This window comes from Paralichthys olivaceus, chromosome 15, assembly GCF_024713975.1.
Source record: "Paralichthys olivaceus isolate ysfri-2021 chromosome 15, ASM2471397v2, whole genome shotgun sequence".
Classification (NCBI taxonomy): Eukaryota; Metazoa; Chordata; class Actinopteri; order Pleuronectiformes; family Paralichthyidae; genus Paralichthys; species Paralichthys olivaceus.
Window position 1 is genome coordinate 6921801 of NC_091107.1, and position 21810 is coordinate 6943610.

At 41.7% G+C, this 21810-nt stretch overlaps 4 protein-coding genes across 8 annotated transcripts in view; 2 read left to right on the forward strand and 2 right to left on the reverse strand.

Annotated features, from left to right (window-relative positions):
* Positions 1-3135, forward strand: part of dclk1a (doublecortin-like kinase 1a) — a 47047-nt gene extending 43912 nt beyond the window's left edge. For all 3 annotated transcript variants that reach the window (XM_069539794.1, XM_020097188.2, XM_020097191.2), the window contains one exon: positions 799-3135. In XM_069539794.1, the coding sequence (XP_069395895.1) occupies positions 799-1086 (288 nt within the window). In that variant the 3' untranslated portion in view covers positions 1087-3135. The remainder of the gene's footprint in view (positions 1-798) is intronic.
* Positions 3136-4840: 1705 nt separating this feature from the next.
* On the forward strand, positions 4841-7256 carry rfxap (regulatory factor X-associated protein). Its single transcript, XM_020097194.2, has 3 exons — positions 4841-5600; positions 5717-5827; positions 6536-7256. The coding sequence occupies exons 1-3, from the start codon at positions 5172-5174 to the stop codon at positions 6638-6640; spliced, it is 645 nt and encodes a 214-aa protein (XP_019952753.1). The 5' UTR covers positions 4841-5171; the 3' UTR covers positions 6641-7256.
* A 549-nt stretch (positions 7257-7805) lies between these two features.
* smad9 (SMAD family member 9) lies at positions 7806-14550 on the reverse strand. 2 transcript variants are annotated; one of them, XM_020097193.2, is made up of 8 exons: positions 14414-14550; positions 11836-12381; positions 10856-11071; positions 10387-10638; positions 9823-9933; positions 9322-9543; positions 8512-8768; positions 7806-8367 (listed from the first exon to the last, which is right to left on the reverse strand). In XM_020097193.2, the coding sequence occupies exons 2-8, from the start codon at positions 12029-12031 to the stop codon at positions 8224-8226; spliced, it is 1398 nt and encodes a 465-aa protein (XP_019952752.1). In that variant the 5' UTR covers positions 12032-12381; positions 14414-14550; the 3' UTR covers positions 7806-8223. The 2 variants fall into 2 exon arrangements, with proteins under 2 accessions (XP_019952752.1, XP_069395773.1); XM_069539672.1 differs by lacking the exon at positions 14414-14550 and adding an exon at positions 14044-14096.
* A 3155-nt stretch (positions 14551-17705) lies between these two features.
* Positions 17706-21749, reverse strand: alg5 (ALG5 dolichyl-phosphate beta-glucosyltransferase). 2 transcript variants are annotated; one of them, XM_069539673.1, is made up of 11 exons: positions 21408-21662; positions 21110-21189; positions 20751-20919; positions 19988-20034; positions 19745-19813; positions 19526-19618; positions 19315-19428; positions 19154-19213; positions 18922-19073; positions 18652-18737; positions 17706-18289 (listed from the first exon to the last, which is right to left on the reverse strand). In XM_069539673.1, exons 3-11 carry the CDS (start codon positions 20887-20889, stop codon positions 18174-18176), a joined length of 876 nt encoding a protein of 291 aa, XP_069395774.1. In that variant the 5' UTR covers positions 20890-20919; positions 21110-21189; positions 21408-21662; the 3' UTR covers positions 17706-18173. The 2 variants fall into 2 exon arrangements, with proteins under 2 accessions (XP_069395774.1, XP_019952535.2); XM_020096976.2 differs by lacking the exon at positions 21110-21189 and having other exon boundaries at positions 21408-21749.
* Between the last annotated feature and the right edge of the window lie 61 nt (positions 21750-21810).

The window sequence follows — 21810 nt, forward strand, 5'->3', positions numbered from 1 at the left end:
GATCTGTGTCCGTGGTTTTTATCCCATGCTCACTGCAAATCAGTTTTCATACAGCACCTGCATCGTTGTTCTCCGTGTCGTTTCACTGTTTATCGTCTCCTGGATTTTGGTGGAAACCCTGTGGATTCGAAATTTCTCTGTTGAATATGTCCTATTTTTAGTAACAGACACTTTTTATTTATGCAATTTCTTTGTGAATGCTGCCTCTCCAAATAATTCATCCCCATGCTCGTGTCAGTGAATGTCAGTGATTGTTTTTGCTTGATGTGATGGCTGCATCTACGAACACAGGACTTCAGCTCCCATGCACTGCCCCCTGTTGTGTGACTGTATTCACTGATTTATGGAAGGACCCAGAGAGTCGTGGTTATAACGGTTCAATCGAATAATTCGTTGATATTTACAGTAACAAGATAAGAGGAATTAATGCAAAACTTTATAAGAATCCAAACAACAATTTAATATATTAGAAAAGAGAACAGCACTCGTAAAGGTCTAAGAGTCACCCTATGAAATCACATTTAAATTCACTAGATCCAGCTTTTTATTTGGCGTTGCACACACTCATCAATACCAACCCATTGCCTGAATTCTTTTCATTTCAATGCAAAGATTCACACGTAATTCTCAACCACTTTATTAATCTAAATGTGTTTTTTAATCCTTATTCTAACCATATAGTTAAATATTGTTAGATACATTTGGCTCTCCTGGTCCCTTCATACTGGATTTATTCACTGTTCCACTGGATCCTTTGTATCAAAGGATATAATGTTCTCCTGTTCCTCCCCCCCTCAGGCCACCTCTCTTGATAAGGAGGGGCAGGTTCTCAGACGAGGACGCCACCCGGATGTGAAGCCGCCGCCCCTGCAGACGACTCTGACGGTGACACCAGTGACAACATCTACGACAAACGCACCCCGGGCCGAGCCTCCCAGTTGCCTCCCCGGCCTGCCTATGGCCCCTCCCTCTCTGACCCCTGAGACTTGCTCTGACCCTTCCCCGCACCCCAGCCTCCCGTCCGACTCTGATGACATCTCCATCAGCTCAGCCAGCACCGTCTCCTCCCCCAGCTCGCCCTTCTAGAGAGCAGGTGGAGGAGAAGATGTGCAGAGGAAGAAGCGAGGAGACATAAATCCTCATCCATCTCCTCCCTCTGTATGGAGGAGGAGGAGAAGGATGAGGAGGACGAGGAGGAGACATATTTTATCTACGGCTGAGGGTGAATAGGGGAAAACTGTGGAGGAGAAAAAACTTTTATCGTCCCTGAATCCATCTCTCTAAACCTGGAGGAGAGATGGATCAAAGGGTGGAGCCCTTTGAGTGAGAAAAACTAAAGAGGCAACAAGAAACAGGGATCACGAGGAAGAGGGAGAGGGCAGAACGAGGTGAAAGACTTTTCTTTATTTCCTTTTTTAACGTTCTCTCACCTGAGCACATGTTGCAGGGCTCAAGGAGCAACGAAGGGCGACAGTGTACTGTTCACCCTTCAGTGATGATCCGGGCTCAACATGGAAACTTCCTTATGGTGGAGCAGCTCTATGGCAATATGAGAATATGGACTAATGTTCATGTTTTATTGAACCTTATTTATTCATTATTATTCATACTCTTCTCATTTTTTTTGATTATGTGTTTTCCCTTTTTCATTGAGGACAATTTTTTCTTGACTTGTCCTTTAGAGCTTTGTGGAATAATGAAATAATGGAATAGAAGTAGAAGCTCAGATTGTGAGGTAGGTGTGAGCATAGCCTTGATAAACAGTGTAATGTTTGAAAACGAGAGGAGAAAAACCTTTTTTTTATTAATAAATGTGTTCAAGAAAACAGTGTTCACTGAAAACTACATCTAAGACAGCACTTGTGCTATAATCCTGTGCTAAACACAGTATTGGCATTGCCTTCCTGTAACGTTGGATTGCAGTTTTACAGTTTACATTTTACACGGACTGCTATTATGACAATAATGGTGCATTGGATCGCTCCTTGAAATTTCTTCTTCATCCATAGCATCTTTACACATAAAATTCAAGAATTTGGGTGCTTGTGTAGCAAACTCAACATTTGAACTATTTTCCCGTGATGCACTCATTTTCACACGATCATTGTCCGTTGATTTCTTGTTATTTTGTGACGCTTGTGTATATGAAGCCTTGTTTACATTTTTTTTCCCCGACACCGAAGACATATTTCATCCACATATTCCAGCAGTGAAGAAAAGTGTATTTTTTGCAACACTTTTTGTGGCTTTGGAGAAATGTTTCAGGTAGAGTTTCGGAGGGCGACTGCCTTTTTGCACAAAGTACTGCGGTTTAGGTGCAGTCACACAGGACTGACAGAGTCAATATGGATGCCGGAGAACCAGCAGCACAATAGAGAAGCAGATAAAGAGGGTTTTATTTCAGCTCTGTACAACCTCATTCATGGCTTCATTTATTCAGATGGAGGCGTGACAGACATTCAGTAGCGTATTCTTATTAAAAAAAAAAGCTGTTTATTGATGAGGTATTGTTTATATGTTATGTAAATAACATAATTGTATTTATTTTGATAGTCCACAACACAGTATATTTCTTTACTGGTAGAGAACTCAGTCATACGTGTGTGTCAGCAAAAGAAAAAAACTTTCAGAGACGATCAGGTCGAAATGAAACAAAACAGTAATGTTGAAAAAGACCTGACGTTGCAGCGCTTACATTCATCAACACAGACGAAACGAGACGACCATTTTTTCTTCTTGTCGGACACTGGGAATGATGTCACTTCCTCTGTAAAAACAAAGGGATTCCCAATAACTGATGTGAGAAAAAAAAAAACAGAGAAGATGCGAGATGCAGGGGTTTTGTCTTTTCAGATTTTTCTCCCTGCTGTTGTTCACATGTGTCTAGAAGTTTGTGTATTTGTTCCCATTGTCACACATAGACAGTGATGTGCCGTCATATTGACCGAATCAGTATGAGTTTGTTGTGCTGTTGGGACGAACTCTCCCCTGCACATGGGCACACGTGGTTTACCAAAGTGCTCTCACAGCTGCACCACAGTGTTCAAATCTGTTGCAATACCAATACCTGTACCTCTGTTCAACAATGATCTATCAATAATAATAGTAATAATTAAAACATGTTCCAAAAACAAAGTGTTGGTGTTGTTTGTAGAGCTTCTATATGTGAAATGATCCTTCAGCCAGATGTGTAGAACACAATTCATGTTGTGATGAACCAGGAGGGCCGGTTACTGTGTAGATTTTTAATGAGGAAATTACAGATTGATGAGAAATGATTCATGATATTATTGAATAGATTTAAATTCCTATGAAAATAAAGTTGAATTCAAACAATCAAACATGAAAAGCAGAATCTACGAGTTGAATGAACAAAGTCCTTTATATAAAGATTGATATTTATCTTATAAGTGAATCCAAACTGTTTTCATCCTGATATGTAGTTAATATAATATAGTAAATAAAGCAAATATATTGAGGACGTGTCAATTACTTTTTTGGTTTTATTAAAATTTGTATATTTTTTTCATTTTGAATCTAGTCAATTTATTTCACAGTTTTATTGAATGGAACATTTCATAAAACACATGCACATCATCCCACTGAGGCTTTTAATTGTGCTATTGTTAACCACTATCTGCTGAGGGGCCACTTGTCGTAAATCCCACAACCGTTGTGGTCAGAGAAGTGGAAGCCAAAATGCTCTGTACGTGACACAGGTGGGATGATAATGGAGAAAAGAGGAAACTTTATCCACTCCATCTATTCATGGTAATTTGTTTTTGGCTTTCTCGTGGTTACAGTACAATAAAACACTTTTTTTCAAATTTAAAGTGCAGTTATCAGAGGTGGGCAGGAAATATTTGATGAAATGAAGAAGTCCTGTGTGGCATTGATAAAGAGCAATAACATTTTTTTCACTTGTAAGGTAGAGTTTGGAGGTTTCATGAAAAAGGGGTTATGTCTGAGCTATTTTCCCAGAAGTTGAGAGTTTATTTACTTCCAGGAACAGCAGAACAAGAGGGGCCATTATAGATCTGAACACTTGCTTTGACTGAAAAATGAAACTGCTCCCCCTCAAAAATATTCAGCTTTGTCACGTGTAGATCTTTGAAAATGCACTCAGCTATTTTAGTGTGAGTATTGATTAGAGTCATTCAGTCTCATCAATATATTGATACATCATGTCTTTGTTTAGGTTGTAAACTGAACAATATTTTGTTACCAGGGTTAGAACATAACTAAGTACAATTACAGATACTTGTACTTAACTTGAGTAATAGCTTTGTCTGACAACTGTAGTTCCTTGTAAGTTTTTAAGATACAGATTTTAACATAGAAAATGTAGGACCAGCCCATTAAAATAATTTTACAGATTAGGCCTCACCAGTACACATATTTAAATGTCTTACATTTAGACCAGCAACTAAAACAAAATACATTGAATGCATAAGCAAAAAATATTAATAGTTATAAAATAAAAATATGAATAAATACATAAGTCAATCAACCCAATGGAATAACATAAAAACATATTAATATATATCATGCAACTCAGCAGTATACATAATTATATTTCTATTAATTAAAATCAACATAAAATGGTAACATAAAACATTGTGAAAACGAGAATTAGGAAACAATTAGGATAAATATTTCTACTTGATTTTGTTGCTATTTTGCTCTTTTACAGTTTAACTGTAAAAAACTTGTTTTATATTTTATTTTTTGATTATACGTTTTAAATTATGAATGCAGGGATTTCAGGAATCAGAGGCTGGGGAACGTAAGGGAACATCTGTTGTATTATATTATATTTTTTTATAAATTAATGTTTTTCTCTTGTTTTGCATCAAATATACACATTCTAAGGATCATGCATTTTCCACGTTGACCACAAGGGGTCAGTGTAGGCTATGACCTGAAGCAGCGAAGAAGAAGGTGCTAGCAGTGAGCACGGTGGCTTAGCAGCAGTTCAGCGGCAGGAAGCTACAAATCATCGAAATTATCTCCGCGTCGAATTATATTGATCAGAGAAACGTCTGGTTATAATCCAACATGCGTGTGGGCATGTTTACACATCGCTGCTTCGGCTAACGAGAGCGAACGGAATGGTATATCGCCAGCTAAGCTAAGCTAGCTGCGGCTGTAGCCGTTTGTTCGCCGCAGTCATGAGCGAAGATGACGGTTCAGCTCCGGCGAACAAAGACCGAGAGTCCACGCTGCTGCTCACTAAAGACGGGCAGAGGTACTACGTGAGTAAAGCCGGGGTGGTGGACAGCAGGAACGTGATAACGCCGCACGAACCGGACAACAACGCCTCCTCCTACGACATGGACGACCCGGACGAGGAGAGCGACGTGCTGGACACCTCGGACCCCCGGGACGGCGCCGCCAGCCCGGAAGAGCTCAACGACGAGGAGACCTCGGAGGGCGACAACGCCCCCAAACAGTGCACGTACGAGGGCTGCACGGAGACCACGACGCAGGTGGCCAAGCAGAGGAAGCCGTGGATGTGCAAGAAGCACCGCAACAAGATGTACAAGGACAAGTACAAGAAGAAGAAGAGCGACCAGGCCATGTCCAGTGGAAAGATAGATGTGAGATTAAACTTTGTTCATACTTTCATAACTAGAGAAGTTATTGCGCAACTTCTTACAAACTTTAGTAAACTGTGGTTCGGTCCCAGTCAATGGATGTTTGTGTCTTTCTGAAGGAAAACTCTGAGGAGCGGCCGGTGTCTGTGAACAAGCAGCGACTTGGTGCCATGGGGGACCGACCAGCCAGACCCTCCCTGATAGAGCAGGTCCTGAACCAGAAGAGACTGGTGAGTCACAGTGGGACACTGATGGTCCCTAATGTGAGCCAGTAGAGCACATACCTCCGCCAACAGTTCCTCATGTAACCACATTCAAATTCACTACATCCACATTTCTACTGGGATCTGCACTAAAACGCTCATAAGCATTAACATCTGTTCCCTCAAATGTCTGATTTTTAAAACGCAGTGTTAGAGAAATTGATTGGGACAGGCACCACAATGTTCTGGGTTCTTCCCTGACCCGTACCACATCTGTCTCAGAGATTTTACATCAAGGAGGTTATGTTTTCATTTGATTGTCGGGAGGATTATGTAAAAAATAATTATTGGATGCCGTGGACGGATGTTGTTTGGATCAGAAAATAAATCAGAAAATGTTGGTGCAGATCAAGATCACAGGGTGGATGTAGGATTTTTTTTTTCTATTCTTAAACATTTTCTTTTTAACATTGTCATAGATTTCTCTCAGTAAACTTCATGGATCTTAATGGAAAAAATCAGACATGTTTGGGGGACTGATATTTATGAGTGTTCGAAATTTGGTGCAGGTCTGAATAAAAATGCACATCTTGTGATTAGTGAATGTAAATGCGATGTAAAAAAAATTGACAGAAGGCGTTATCTTCCCTACAAAGGCAGAAAAACACATTAGATCTTCAGAAATATTTGTTGTTGCACTTTACACTAAAATCTAATTGATTGTGTGTGTTTCAGTCACTGCTCAGGAGTCCAGAGGTGATCGGTTTCCTGCAGCAGCAGCAGCAGCTCCTGGCCACACAGAGCCGCAGCCAATCACAGGGACAGTTCCAGGGTTGCTGACAGTGGCTGGTCACCGCGAACGCTGGCATTTGATGCATGAATGGATCGTTGTGATACTCAACAAATTCTGCAGGTGGTGAGACAGATCGACTGAACTCATCGGATCTAAAAGGCTGGACTAACCATGCAATCAGAACATGTCTTGTACTGTTTATGAAATATGATTCCCAAAATGCAAGATATTAGATTTCCAATCCATTATTTATTCCACATTTGGCAAAAAGGATCAAAACTCTGGATCATAAATGTCCAGTTAAAATTGCACAGATGTTTGAAAATTTGATCCTCCTGTTTTTTTCCCTTTGCTGCAAGAAACCCCCTGGACTACAGCCTTTGTTTGTTTGTTGTTGTGCTATTTATTTAGTGTTATTTATGCAGTGCTCTGAGGTTTTTAATGCTTTCCTTTGAACGTGTGTCCATCAGTTTGTGCAGTGCATTTCTGTAGCCTCATTTTTATTCAGATGGGTCTCCAGGAAATTTTAAACACAAAACTTTTATCATGTCCAGGTGAAGCATTCATAAAACAGTAAACTCAAATTGTGTCCAAAAAGGAATGCAAGTGAAGTTTGATGGGATGAATATTTGTGTGTTGAAAATTAAATTGCGTTCTGTTATATTCCCGTGTAGCTGAGGTGTGTATCCCCTGCTGTGAAGATGAGACTTAAATAATGATGCTAACAATTTTGCCTCTGCACCGATGACAGCCAGTGGCTTTATGTTTTCGGGTTGTCCGACCGTCCCTCCTACTCTTATGATAACTTGGACCCTAAGATGACCCGACAAGAAGTTGGTGGTGAAAGGTCAAGGTCACTGTGAGAGCTCACAAAACACTCCTTGTTAACACTTGAGGGAATTCTCTCAAACTTGGCGCACATTTTCACTAAGACTCATGGATTAACTGATTAAAGAGTCAAAGCCATTTTTATTAGCCACTTGAATTCATATCTCATGACTGCCTAGAGGGATTTTCTTTAACTTTTGACCACTTGTCACTTGGAATAAAAGATGTTTAGATTTCAGTAGTCAAAGGTCACAGTGATCAATCTGGGGGAGGAAATTACGTAAACGGCAGAAACATACAACCACAGTGCTGGAGTTTTCTCTCTGTTTTTATTTCAATGTGATGTTTTTGTTCATTTATCATAAGAAAACAAAGATTCAAATCTTAAAGAAAAAAAAACACTTTAATGGAATGAGGGAAAAAAGCAACCAGTACAGGAAGTCAAACATTACTCAACACTTATACAATACTTTACATAATACAGCAATAACATTTAAAAGACATAACACAAGTCTTCAGTACCTACAAATCCCACATTTTCTTAACTTTGGGTGCAGTCAACATGTCCCAATGGAAACGGGGATAAATTCATTATCGTACTGAAATTAAAGAACACTTGAACATTCAGTTATACGTGTCTTTTCAGTCTTGCTGCAGGGGCTGACAAAGCTGTAATATTTGTTTTTCATTTTGTGTGAGAGGTGAAGAGAAAAGGACCACGGGACAGAAAACCTGAACAGAGCGGAGCATACAGAATCTACGACTACCTGTGTGAAGGACCAAGAGTACGTGAGTGCTCATGTTATGACACGGAGGAAATGGGATTGTGCGGGGAGCCCATCTGTGTGAGGACCTTGTCCAGCCACTGCAGGGGCCCGTGCAGGTGTACCTCAATCCAGCAGGGGGTGCTGGTCACATCCTGACGGTGGTATTCAGCGCCCCAACCCTGAAGAGAGGACAGACCATGAAACTCAGCTGTTAAACCTTTCAGTCCACGTTGGGATTTGACAACCTCAAGGTCAAAATAACAAAATACAAAGTTACAGTGAGAATCCTAACACGTCCCACGTGCCTCATGTTATATCAGTACCTTAACAAAGCTCATTCGAATGGTGCACATCTTGGTGAGCTCATAGACGACCTCAAAGCCGTGGTTGACGGACTGGGCCAGGAGCTGAGCGAACAGCTGGTTGTTGAAGATCTTGAGGCTGCAGCCGCTGGGGATCTTACACACGGTGGTGGCGTGGAAGCCATGCTGGAAATTACAATTACGGCTCTGGACGAAGATGCTGCTGTCGCTCAGACACTCGGCGTACACCTCTCCACCCACGTAGTACAGGTGCAACCCTGAGAGGGATGGAGGGAAAAGTCTAAATAGTTGCAAAGGATGAAGGAAATCAACAACTCGAATGTCTAGAAGCTTCTACCGTGATGCAAAAATAACAGTTAAAATGTCCAAAAGAGCATAAAAACAATAAAAAAACCAAGCACAGCAATTATCAGTCAGTCGCCTCAACAGGGTTATTTTCATATTCCACCAGAGAAAAACCCAATAGGGCATCTACGCTTGTAAATGAGGAATGTCGGAGTCGTGTCAGTAGCGTCTGAGTTGGGGACAAACCACCCTCAACCCTTTGTGTCACCCCTATCATAGAAAACCACACACATCCTCAGAGCACAGATTACTGTAACCCACAGAGACTCTTGATGTCTGTCCAACAAAAGCAGCCTTTCTTAGCTCTTTAACCAAGAGAGAAAAAAACATTATGTAGCCTGAAGGATTCTGTGCAGGAGGAAATAAAATTTGAAGACTGATTTTTACAGGGAAAAAAAAAACTTTCTTTCAGTTTCTGAAAAAACCCAGAATGTGCTCCGACATAAATTACCTGCACGAGCCTACCTTTGCCTATGTGTCTGCGTGTGTGTTCGATGGTGGAGTTGCGGTTGACGTTGGATAACAGGCCGAGGCAGAAGCGGTTCTTGTTGTTGGTCGGATCAGTGAAGCCGTCGACCAGGACGCTACGGGACGATGCGTGGAAAGTCTCGCCCACCCGGTTGTTGAGCTCGTAGTAAGCTATGGAACACCAGTACTCCGGCTCCTCGTAGCAAACAGGACGTAAATCTAGGAAACAACAGATCGGGCTCACTCAGAGGTGGAGAGAACATATTCTATCCTGTGCTGTATTGAACTTTAGAAACTTTATCATGGGGATGTAAAAATCCTATAACGCCACATTGGTGCCATTGATTTGCAACATTATCTGCAGCAGAAGCAGAGATGTTGAGGATATGAAGGAATCAATGCCTCAGTATGCATAAATAAAAACATCTCTATACCTGTAGAGAGATGTTTTTCTATACATATGTATATGTATAGTACCTAGCATGTCTACTTTCTTACCTGTGTGTGGAGCAGAAAAGGTAAGTTTAGTGGTTGCTGTGGAGTTGCCAGGCTTCACATCGTCATGAGGACTTGTCTCCATCATGGTGTACGGAGGTGGGGGAGTCTCAGCTGGGAACACATGTCACAGATCACATCGAGATGATAAATAGGCAAAACAGTTCATATTTGCACTGAGCTCCAGATAATCTGCTCTGGGGGACCTGTACGCAAATTACTCACAATACGGATACAAGACTCAGACAAAGATGTCAAGTTAGAAAGATGAGATTGGAGAAGTCCTGCTAAATTCATGTTATTTCTGGCCCCTGCAGAGGAGCAACCCCTCATTTGAAGGCTCCAGAGATTTCTGTGTTGTGAACACGTCTAACCAGTCTCCTGCTGCATTGTTCATATGAAAAAGGTAAACTCCGGAAAAAGTTAAGACCCAAATGTGCGGACATTTATGTCTGAAAACAGCTATGGAGTCAGAATCTGCTGCAGCCTGTTTGGTTTTGTGACAGATGTTTGAATAAGACAGCAACGTTTAAAAAGGTGTCAGCTTGCTTGTTTTTGCTTCCCTACCTGTGATGTGGTACGGGCTGCCCGGCTCTGCGGAGCTGTTGGGGGAGGTGGGGTAACTCTGTGAGGTGGGAGACTGGGCGAGGGAGGAAGAGTTGGAGAAGGAGGAGCAGGGCAGCGGCGGGAAGGAGTCTGGGTAAGTGGCGTTCTGGGGCATCAGAGGCTCGCTGTGCAGAGAGGCGTTCCTGAACTTTGCCAGTAAACTGTGCTGAGGGTTGAACTCGCTGTGGCGTGGGACCAGAACTGGTGGCAGCACTGAGAGGAGACAAGGGAAGGAAAGAAGGAGGTAGAAACAAAGAGCAAGAAAGATCATGTTACTGCAAATCCCTTTGGCTCGGGAACGCCTTGTCGGATCAGATGTCCCGCCTCTATGTAAGAACCAATAAAAGCTTTACAGTTACCATATTACAATTCAACAATTACCTCACGTTGTAAAGCTAACTCAGAGGATTTACTTTGATAATGTTCATACCGGGAGTCTCCACGCGCCTGTAGTGGTAGGGGTTGACGCAGATGTCCTTCTGCTTGGAGCCGAAGGCGAACTCGCAGCACTCCAGGGCCTTCAGCTCGTGGTGCGACTGCAGGTCGGGCCAGCGCCACACCCGGCAATAGATGACGTGTGGCAGACCCTTCCTGTGGGACACCTGCAGCCTGCCGTCCAGCGAGCGGGGGATCGTCACACACTTGCCTGAAGGATTTAAAATGAAACGGCACGGACGTCAATACAGCTCGATGAAATGGTCCGATGCATTTCATGTTTAAATCTATGTGTTATAATATATACGAGTAAATTCACCCTTTTCTATAGGTTGAAAATGTTTTCTACCTCTTGGGTAGTAGCTACGAGAATCAGCATCAATTCTGTTCTTTTGCGTGCGCGGCTTATTTACATGACTCTAGATATGTTTTTTTATCATGAGTTTATCAAAAATTTTAAAACATTTCAGAAAAGATAAAAAAATTAGAAAAATTCTATAATGTTTTTTCGACAAAAATTATAATTAGAAAAGTATAATTTCATATTTCAGGCTTTTATTACAAGGACTTCTCAGGAGCTGTTCATGACAGTTTCTTTAGTTTTAGTTTCCAGGTCTTGTGCAAGAACACATTGAAAAAAAAAAGCATCTTTCACAATCAAACATGTGAGCTCATATTTCACTGACGAGACCAGAGGCCGCCAACATTTTTATCTCACGACGTGAAACATTACTTTGCACCCCCTTCATCACGTGTTGCCCATGTTGTTTGTTGTCCACCAAAGATTTTACTTCTCAAATTGTTAAATTTCAATAATTTTTAGAGGTCCAGCAATGTAAAGTATCGATTTTTGCACAAGAAACATTCAAACATTGGGGTAAAAACTATTTCATATCCTGTAAATCATCTGAAGACCCTTCAGGTTTATGTTGTGGCCCCCTGCATGAGTTCCCGTTAAGACACTGTGTTACTCACTGGGCTGCCCGGGACAGCTGAGTGCCCTCTCCAACTCCTCCATCGCCCCCTTCTTCTTCTTCAGCTTCTTCACAAGTGAATCCACGGCCTTTTCTGCCCACTTCTCCTCCTCGTCACCTTGCTTCCAGCCAAGCAGGCGCTTCACAGCCGGGCTGGTGAAGGAGAACAGGGACGTAATGGAGTTTGAGGAGTTCATTTTGAGATGAATAAGACAGGGAGAGGGCCGAGATGAGCTGATGGGTGATGTTTAGGAGATAAAAAGTTCCCTTGAGGACAGTAAAGTGAGTCGCCGGGACAGCAAGGGAACAGAGGTGAGGATAATAGAGGTAGAGTCTGTGTAAACAGAGGCTTTTCTGTCTGTATTCTGCTGCTACTTCCGAGCAGAGCTGGTTGCAGGAGTTGGACTCCTGCCAGTGCAGCGCAAACCCTAAATCTCCTCTCTGAGTTGGCACAGGAGGGATTTGATCCAGCAGCGCTGGATTTGAAGCCTCCTGCAGGAAAGGTTGCTCCTCACGCAGCCAGAAATTCAGGTCAAGTTTCAATCACCTGGCAAGAGAAGAGATGAGAAACACAGCATTAAAGTCGAATTTAGCTGAAAAGTAAATACAACAGGCAGAATCTGTAGTTTTCTTTACATCAAAATAAGTTTTTATTGTTATTTCTATGTATTTGTACTTGTGTATTTTTACTTGTATTGTGCTGAATAAATAAAGATGTTATTATATTATTTTTAAAAGATGTGCAGTTAGAGAGAGTTCAGAGGTCAGGCAGAAAAGAGACCTCAGAATTTAATTAGGGATTAATGTATCTTATTTATTCTAGATGCTGTTTCTATTCTTATTTTTTCCCCTTACACTTCTATTTCCATGTGCTGCTTTGTCAACTTTGAATTTCTTCTACGGAGGATCAATAAAGGTGCATCTTATTTTATTTTATTTTATCTTATCTTCTTCTTCTTATTATTATTATTATTCTTATCAATAAAGTATAACCACATATCCAAAACTGCCTGAGAGAGAGCAGGGCAAGAAGGGGCCAAGCTCATGTCTAGATTCACCAACAATGAGGAATGTCCTTTCTGGCCTCTGTTTCTATGATCATGCCACTGACGCCCAGGAGCCATACTGTCTGGCCAGAACACATCACAGGACAGGAGGGGGAGAGGGAGCGAGGGAGAGAGAGAGCGAGGGAGACAGACAGAAAGAGAGAGCTCCCTGTTTTTATGTTTGTGTTTTTCTGCCCATTGAGAATCTCTTGAAAACTGGTATGAAATCAATCAGGTATGGAAATATTAAGGTGAATTAAGTACTCACTCTGTTCCACCAGCATATTTAATCCTTTTTAGTGCATGTCGCTCCAGTGGCAATCTTACTGACACATCTGTTTTCTCAGAGATTCATACAGTAAAAATAGGCACATGTGAGGCTCAATAGTAGCTTTATTATGGTGATCTACTTGTTTTATCTCCTGTGGCAGGACGTCCTGCAGAACACGGTATCATATTTGACCCATGTGGTAGAAAAACACTTTTTTTTTGCTCTACTGTAAAGCATTCTTACTCTCTCAGCTCTGTGTGCACTCCTGGTGCAGACTTTAAAAAACATATTGACAGAAAAACACTTCCCACCATACTATAAAGCGTTCTTGCATGTCAGGTTATTTCTGCTAGTTGTGCAGGAGGAGTAAATGTTGAGCAGATTCTCCCTACAAAGGTGAAGTGGAGGTTTTTTTTTTTAACCACAGCTTCTGTTTTTGGACATGCAATCATCCGCATCTAAGAGACACAACACAACAAGATCATGCTCCTCCAGGACTTTGTGGACTTTCTAATTGGATGCCAACAGGTAATAGTAAGTGGTGTAATCCAGCCTGAGTGCTCTACATTGTGCTGCATGTTTGTAGAAGTAGCGGGAGCATTAACACAGACGCACAGACAGACAGCTGCGGTTTACAGTGACAGCCAGAGCGCACAGACTGACTGCTGCATCAGTCCTGTGCTGCTGCTGCTGCTGCTGCTGCTGCTTTATGGAGCCTGGCGTCACTGAGTCTGCAGCCTGAGATAGGCTAATTACCTAATGCTTTATCACCAGGACACCCCCTGCCCCAAATAAAGTAAACACGCCAGCTTCCTCTACTACGACTACAACCAGTCATTTTGTGCCAAGACTAAAACATCCAGCCTGTGCACTAAGCCACTAAAAGCCTCACCTTGACGGCACAGTGGATAAATGCGAGCAGTCATTCCTGTCATAGTCTGATACCAGCACTGCAGACACAACATCAATCAGTCACACGCATGCATTTAACACAATCCTAATTCTGTGGATTAATATCAAAATCAATGACTTTATAGGTTTATTGATTTATCATCTGACTAAATATGTGATCATAATCAAAATAATGATAATGTTAGAACATTTCATTCCCAAGAAGTTGCCCAACAGTGCCACGTTTTTCTTCTTCTTACAAGTATTTAACAACAGTTCAAGGATATAAAGGAAAACACTCACAATATAATATGTTGTGTGAGAATTTCTTCATTTCTGGAAACATGTAAAGTTAGTTTTTGTGTCCTCACCTCAGCAGTGATGACAAGTGCGCGGCAGACAGTCCTGCGCGTGGGAAGGAGTCCCGGTGTAGTGGCTCTGCGAAGGTGTGTGTCTGTTTGTGTGTCTGCGAGCATGTGTTGACGTTGAAGTGTCAAGCTCACCTCAGTATGTGTGGTGTCCGGTAGCAGATTTCAAAATAAAAGCAGAAGAAGATTAAAATGAAAACGTAAATAAAATAATGATACAAAAAAATAAGGAAAAAATAACAACATGAAATAATATTTAATAAAACAAATTAAAATTAAAAATGTGGAATTGGGTTCGAGAATTTGAAATGAATGGAGAGTGTGTGCTGTGAATCAGTGTAATATTTAACTTTGTTTTCAATTAGTTTATTAATATTTTGCTATAGTAAAGAAATTATATTTTTGAGCTCCAATATGGAGGTTTTCCTTAATCGAGATGTGGCGTCAGAGGAATAAATCACGATTCATTAATTGGACAAACCACATCTTGTATTCTAATAATGTAATGTTACTATTTTATACCTATACGTTATACAATATATTTATCAAAAAGAAAGTTAAAACATGATTTATGTTCGCTATTTATTTCAATCAAGTTGAAAATAAAAATAGACTTAAAATGATTTTAAAAAACACATATATGTAAGAAAATAGCGCAGCAAACACAACAACATGTTCATGATAATCATGTCCAACATACACAGATTATAATCATTAGTTATAATAATAATTACGTTCCAATATTTAGTTCTTTAATCTAAATGAATCAATCATTTTAAATTGACGGTGCATCATTCACAGCTCAGCTCAACACGTCACTGACCAGCCTTTATTGTGAAGCTGGAGTCCCGCAGTGTTCCGGTTCCTCTGCGGTGCTGTGCGGGGACATTGACGCAGGTTTGCGGGGCCCGGAGCCTCCTGCTCCTCCTGCAGCTCCAGCGGAGCCACACAGCCGCGGCGGCGTCAGCTTGGCTGGAGCCGCAGCGCCTGCACGAGAGATCCCTCCGCCCCCCCCCCCCTCCTGGAACTTCAACAGGATTTTCAGGGATTTCTGAACCAGCAGCAGGGGCGTGCACGTGTGCGTGTGCATGTGCGCGGCGCCACCTGAGCCACGCACAGTCGCGGGAATCAACCCCAGGTTTGCTTCCACCTGGTTTTAAACACAGTGAGTGGCTCTAACCAACAGAGGGGAGGAAGAACAACACTCCCACCTGTTCTTCCTCCTTCACACGGTTCTTCATCCTGTTATTGTTTAACTCGCAATAACTCAAATAATAACACATGATCTTATAATAGCATGCTAATATGTGTAAGAGATTATTTCTCACTGGACTCTTTCATTTAATAAATCATTCTTCTTCTTTGACGTGCACACCTCCACGTGCACAGACTCTACACCTGCAGCCTATAAAAGTAGAAAGTCTCCTGGAGGAGGAAGGATCCACAGTCTTCCTCCTAAACTCAACCCAACCCTGAAACACACACTCTCATTTTTTTTTTATTCCTCTTAAGAAAAACACGAGAGTTGTATCATGATCTATTGTTGGGAGGCACAGAGAGGTCTCTTCTCATAGCGGATGGATACGATCCTTTTATTGGGAGTGCCGTGACTGGTCCAGTTAATGACGCAAGCCCCGGCTGGCGACAGTGAGTCTACAAGTTTGACATTTTCACAGTTTACAGCAACTGCTGCGGAACGTAACAATACTCCGAACACGGAGTGAAACCGCTCCGGGGATCAGGGCTGAAACCTCATGATACGTTCGCCTCCACCAGGTGGATCTAACCCGGGCTTCACATGCACCATGTCGGTGCGTTCTGAGAAGGTGGGGATGGTCCCAAGAGTCCGGTGGCTCAGGGAAGGTCCAGGGCTAAACTACTGATGATGGTCATTCTCACTCTTTGGAAGTTGAGTAAATAAGAAATAAATAAAACTAAACTAAATAAAAGCCTGATATAAATGTCAATGATTTCTGTATTTTATTATCACCTGCACAAAATCTGTCATGGCTCATGTTTATCAACTCATGATAATCAATAAACAATGAGTCATGATAGATGTCATGGAGGTGATAGTAAAATAAAGGCATGCTTATATAATTGTCTGGTTAATAAACTCATTGTAAACTCATAATAAACACAATCTCATTGAAATAAAAAAATAAAAAATTATTGGCATCACAAATATGTTACAAAGTGAAACTAATCTCCATGAATGAAATCCTATTCATTTCCTTCCTCTTATCTGATCAACAAAATACCCCAAAAATATTTTAAAGATGTTGCATTTCAATGCGACAGGAAACTGGAGCCGGATCATGATCTGCCGCCTGTGTGTCTTGTCTGGTCACAGAGCACAAACAGGATGCTCTCCCTGGGGCTCCGAGAGGCTCCGGAGGCATCATCAACACGAATAACCCTGTAGACCTCAGCCTCGCATTATGAAAAACAGGAATTATGAGTCAGATATTGGACATTTCCTCTAAAAATATTGAAAAAAACATTCTCTGTAAAATGCCTGATAAAGACCCTCTAGACCCCCAGTGTGAGAAACTGTGACCTGAGCTGGAAGCAATTATGTATTGTCACCCTCTGTATTGAAGATAAAGGGGCATCTGTTGAAATGTTTAAGCACACAGTTTACACAAGCTGGGGGATGTGCAAAGAGGCAGGAATCTGACCGATGGAAGGTGAGAACACACCCTACAAAACGTTGTGGGGTGACTGTTGTGAAAATGTTTCAGGCAGTAGATCCTTGAGAAATCGATGGTTCGGTCCCCGCCTTTTTACAAACAAGAAACTTCTCCGGGTTATTTGTAAAAAGATCTCAGCAGCAGATTTTAGGCCACAGGTTGAAACTCGTCTGTGTTTGTTTCCTGCCACGTTATTATTTGACTGATAAACTGTACAAGGTCATGAGCTGTGCCCTGTGAGTGATGGTGAGACCCTCAGGTCTTTTATTGGCTGTTATTGCTCTTTGACATAAAATCCTCTCACCAAATCTCAGAATTGAACTTTTTTTACGGACAATTTTTAAAATAATTAGTAAACTGTAAATAACTGATTTTCACAATTAACATAGTTTGTCAATTGTTGGCATAAGATAAAATCGAATTTCTTGTAAAACCAATTGTTCAAATTATTAATTTTAAAGCAACAGCAGTTCAAGAAAAGCAAAAGCAATTTGAGAATATGGAATCTTTAATTAATTTTTATTTTTGCTTGAAAATGAAATAAAAAATACCTAACTAATTGTTGCACTACTTTGGTTAATAAAGACTTTCAAAATCATAAATCATTGATATTTTTTTTATTTCTGTTTAAATCATCCATCCCACTGACACGTTTCCTCACAGTCCCTCCCTTTTGACAATCTCACAAACAGTAACAACATTCAGTCTAATCATGACGCACAGAATATCAGATGATCACATTTCCTACGAGTCCTTGTCACTCACTCCTGATTGGCCACAAAAAAAACATGGTTCATTCATACGGACATTCTGTGAGCCGCGGCGACAGAAGTGTGCGTGTAACAGGGGCCATCACAAGCCGATATCAGAATATTCAAATAAAGGCAGGAGCATGAGGAACCCACAACTGTGTCTTTACTTCCCCTCCCGTGACATTTGGAAAGGAGAAGACTGTGGCAAACTGTACTTGATTACAGCGTATGACAGACACGGTTGTTTATCCCACCTCATCCAAAAGGTTTGATGGCCCTATCAAAGGCTGTCTCTGGGATACCGGCCTGTCTGACCGGCTAGTCAGTCTTCTGAGGCGACTCCAGTTTCCAGGCTCTGGTGAAGTAGCGCAGGCGGATGAAAATCAGGTCTCGACCCATCTGCAGCCAGCTCCAAAACGGGACCAGCTTGGACCCTGGCAGAGAAAACGCACAGACATGAGGCTTTTAAAGGGACAGATGATAGAAATATACCAATTTGCTGACATCTAATACTGATTGGCCCATTCGATAATGTCATCAGAAAATACATAATCACACCAGCAATAAGACTGTAACACTGTAAATCTATCAAAGTCAGAATCTGTCAAGAAAAAAAATCTTTGAAGAGATGACAAACTAAAAGATCATAGGGTATAAAGTACAATTGCTAACAGAGGAATAACTAGAAGTGATCAGTCGATCACAGGCGTGTAAACACCCCCTGCAGAGGTATTTATAGAACAGAAAGGTGGCACACTGGGAGGATACATGACCGCATATTCCATGAAAAACCTACCTTCTATTTCAGTCCAGTTGACCGCCACTTCTGCTATGGGGATTTTAAAACACTGTGCAATGTACAGGAGCTCCACATCAAAAGCCCTGTGAGAAGAAATAGAGAAAAGATAGGTTTAAAAGTAGCATTTAAATCTGTTTTTTGCAGACTTCATGAAACAGACTAATCACAACTTCAAGGTACTTTTACTGGAACTGATCTAAATGTGTCCAACAGTCGTCAGTACTGAAAACAAAATGATGCCTAATGCAACGTTATCTGAGACCTTACCATCGCTCTACATGGAGAGAAGAGAAGGTCTTGAGTGCAGCCTCCCGAGTGAAAAGCTTGAAACCGCACTGTGTGTCCTTGATGCCTCTCACACAGAGGAACCACACCAGGAAGTGAAAGCCGTACATGAGGAATGTACGAAACGCTGATCGCTGTGGCAAACACACAACAGTGGTGGTGACTTCATGGTTTAACAGACAACACCCTTCAATACTCCAGGCAAGACAATTACCTCAGCTACAGAATCTTTCTCCAGGTGAGCTCTGGAACCACAGGAAATCGCCATGTTTTCCTAAATATAGAGATTGAATGACAGAATGGTCAAACACTAACTGCCACATATTAAATATGTATGTAAAACAACAACAACAAAAAAACTGGATACAGACTCACCAGTTTAGGCTCAACGTCTTTAAGTCCTGCCTCCACTTTGTCAATGTCGGAAAACTTAGTGGCGCCGTCAGCATCGGCCATGAGAATGACTTTACCCCTGGAGCTCAGAGTTCCCTTTAGATGAGACAGGGACAGAACTAATTATTTCTAAAAATCCAATCAAAACAAAATACACTCCTAAATAATGTTTTTATGCTGCTGTCAGACAAACCATTCGCACAGCTCCTCCTTTCCCCCTGTTCTTCACCAGCGTCAGGACACGCACTTTATCTGCACCGTGCTTCTGAGTGTATCGCAAAGCAACCTGGCAAGACATCACAACAGAGTTCACTCACAACACAAACCTACACCACATCCACTTTGAAATGTTTGGCACAAAGCACACATAAAGTCAATAGTAAAAGATTGTCAAAAGTTTTAGAGTGATTACCTCCGTGGTTTTGTCTTTACTGCCATCATCAACCACAATGACCTCATAGGTAAAAGATGGGGTTTGTTTCTGCAAGAAGAAAACAGGCACATTTTCAGTTGAATGCTGCCACCTGCTGATCTTTTTGGGAATAACGGATCTAACTTGAAACCTTCTTTGTTTTGCCTTGTTAAATGGTCACCCTCTAATCCAACTATCATAAAGTTAAAGTAACAACTTGCCTATTTGAGGCTGAGCACTTACCTGTCTGTTTTCCAAGTAATCCATAGCTTCATCCAACATCACAGGCACTGGCATGACACACAGTTACACACGTTAGTGTCTAAAACCTACTGCAGGTTCAAGGTGAATTATGAAAAACAATGGATTGTTGACACTTCAGTAAATTGTGCTTTTGTCACAATTTAACTGTTGGTGACAACTTTCAGGTCCAAAAAAAACTGATTGCTCAACACACAGACTTATGTGCCCTATATTTTAAACAGTTTGTATCCTGTGAATATGTGGTGCAATGGAATTGAAATGAAATCATCCAACAGTGTTCTGTATCCATACATCCCAGTCAAACGCTGAAGGGACTTCAGTGGGTAATGTCTGACGCTGTCCAGACCTGGTATAACATTTGTCCTGAGAGATCCGGTCACAAGAGGACAGCGTTAAGTATGTGCAAATAAATAAAAGTTGTTTTTACCCTGTGTGAGTTGGTCAAAGAGAAGAGTAAAAATACAGATTCATTGTGAAACTGTAGCAGCTGAGGACTCTGTCTTTCATATCTGGCAATGGACGAATGTGCTTTTTATTTGCTTTAACAGAGCAAAAAGAATGTGGCCACATGGGTCCCAGACCACCTCTGAATGTGTTTTTAGTCATTGGATCTCAGGACACATTGACCACATGGGATCAGATCACTCAGGACGGATGTTACCAAGTCTGGACTGGATCTCTGTCCCTGCAGAGGTGACTGTGCATAACAGAAACAGGTTGTACCGCTCCCCCAATCACTCACTGCGGAACTCCTCGTTGTAGGCGGGGACGACCACCGAGAGCTCCCTGGAATGGGGATCATGCAAGCTGGGGAAGGGCTCCTTCTCTCCTGAGGCGGTCAGGAAGTATTTCTCCTTCTCGTGGCGTGTTAGATTCACCATCTCTGCAGTGACGTGTGCGACAATGATCACCTGTAAAGGGAGAGTGTCACTCATGTTACCTCTGCCTTCAGGTATTTAAAAAAAACAAGTGTCACTTCTTTAGACAGGAGAAAAATAATCCAGCTTTTCTGGACAAGTGTGTTATGTATATGCTGATGTGTTGGCTTTCATTATGTAAATCATGGGAGGATTTACTAATCTTGAGAATGAGGTTTTCCACCTTTAAGTGAACCAGGCTTGCAGCTGCTTTGGGGGATTGTAAATTATGGTTTCCTCAGCGATAACAGCCACATTGAAACCCTCATACACAGAAGCAAAGAGAAAATACAGGCTCGTTAATTAAGGGAAAATATAAAATAAATAAGATTCCTTTAACCTGAGCAAAATACATTGTTTACATTGATTACATGGAGAAAGAACAGAGATGGAAATCAGCTCTGCTTCACATCACGGACACCAAACCAAGCTCGGACAGATGTTTGACAGCACAACATGAACTCGTTATTATATCTACTCACCACAATGAAACACAGAGCTGCTAAAGCGACCAAAGCTTGAAGAACATCACAGAGGAAATCCATTTTCCACAAGTCGTCCACTGACACACCGCCTAGCTAAGAGGCTAGCTCGTCCCCTCCTCGCTGAGTGTCAGGCCGCCCGGGCTCTGAGTTCCCGGGTTACACAAGAAACACGAACTTTGCAGTTTGTTTAAATGGTGTCAACACTAAATGAGATGTTCATGGCTCCATTAGTCTGCGGACACTTCCGTAAACTCCGCTCCCCAATCACAACTGAACACAGCGGTGAAGAGGAAGTCACACGTTTCTCTCGACACATCATCAGTTCGAGGGAAGAGACCTGCAGTGAAACCCACACTGACACCTAGAGGCCAGGGGTGGGACAACCACAAGGATTATTATT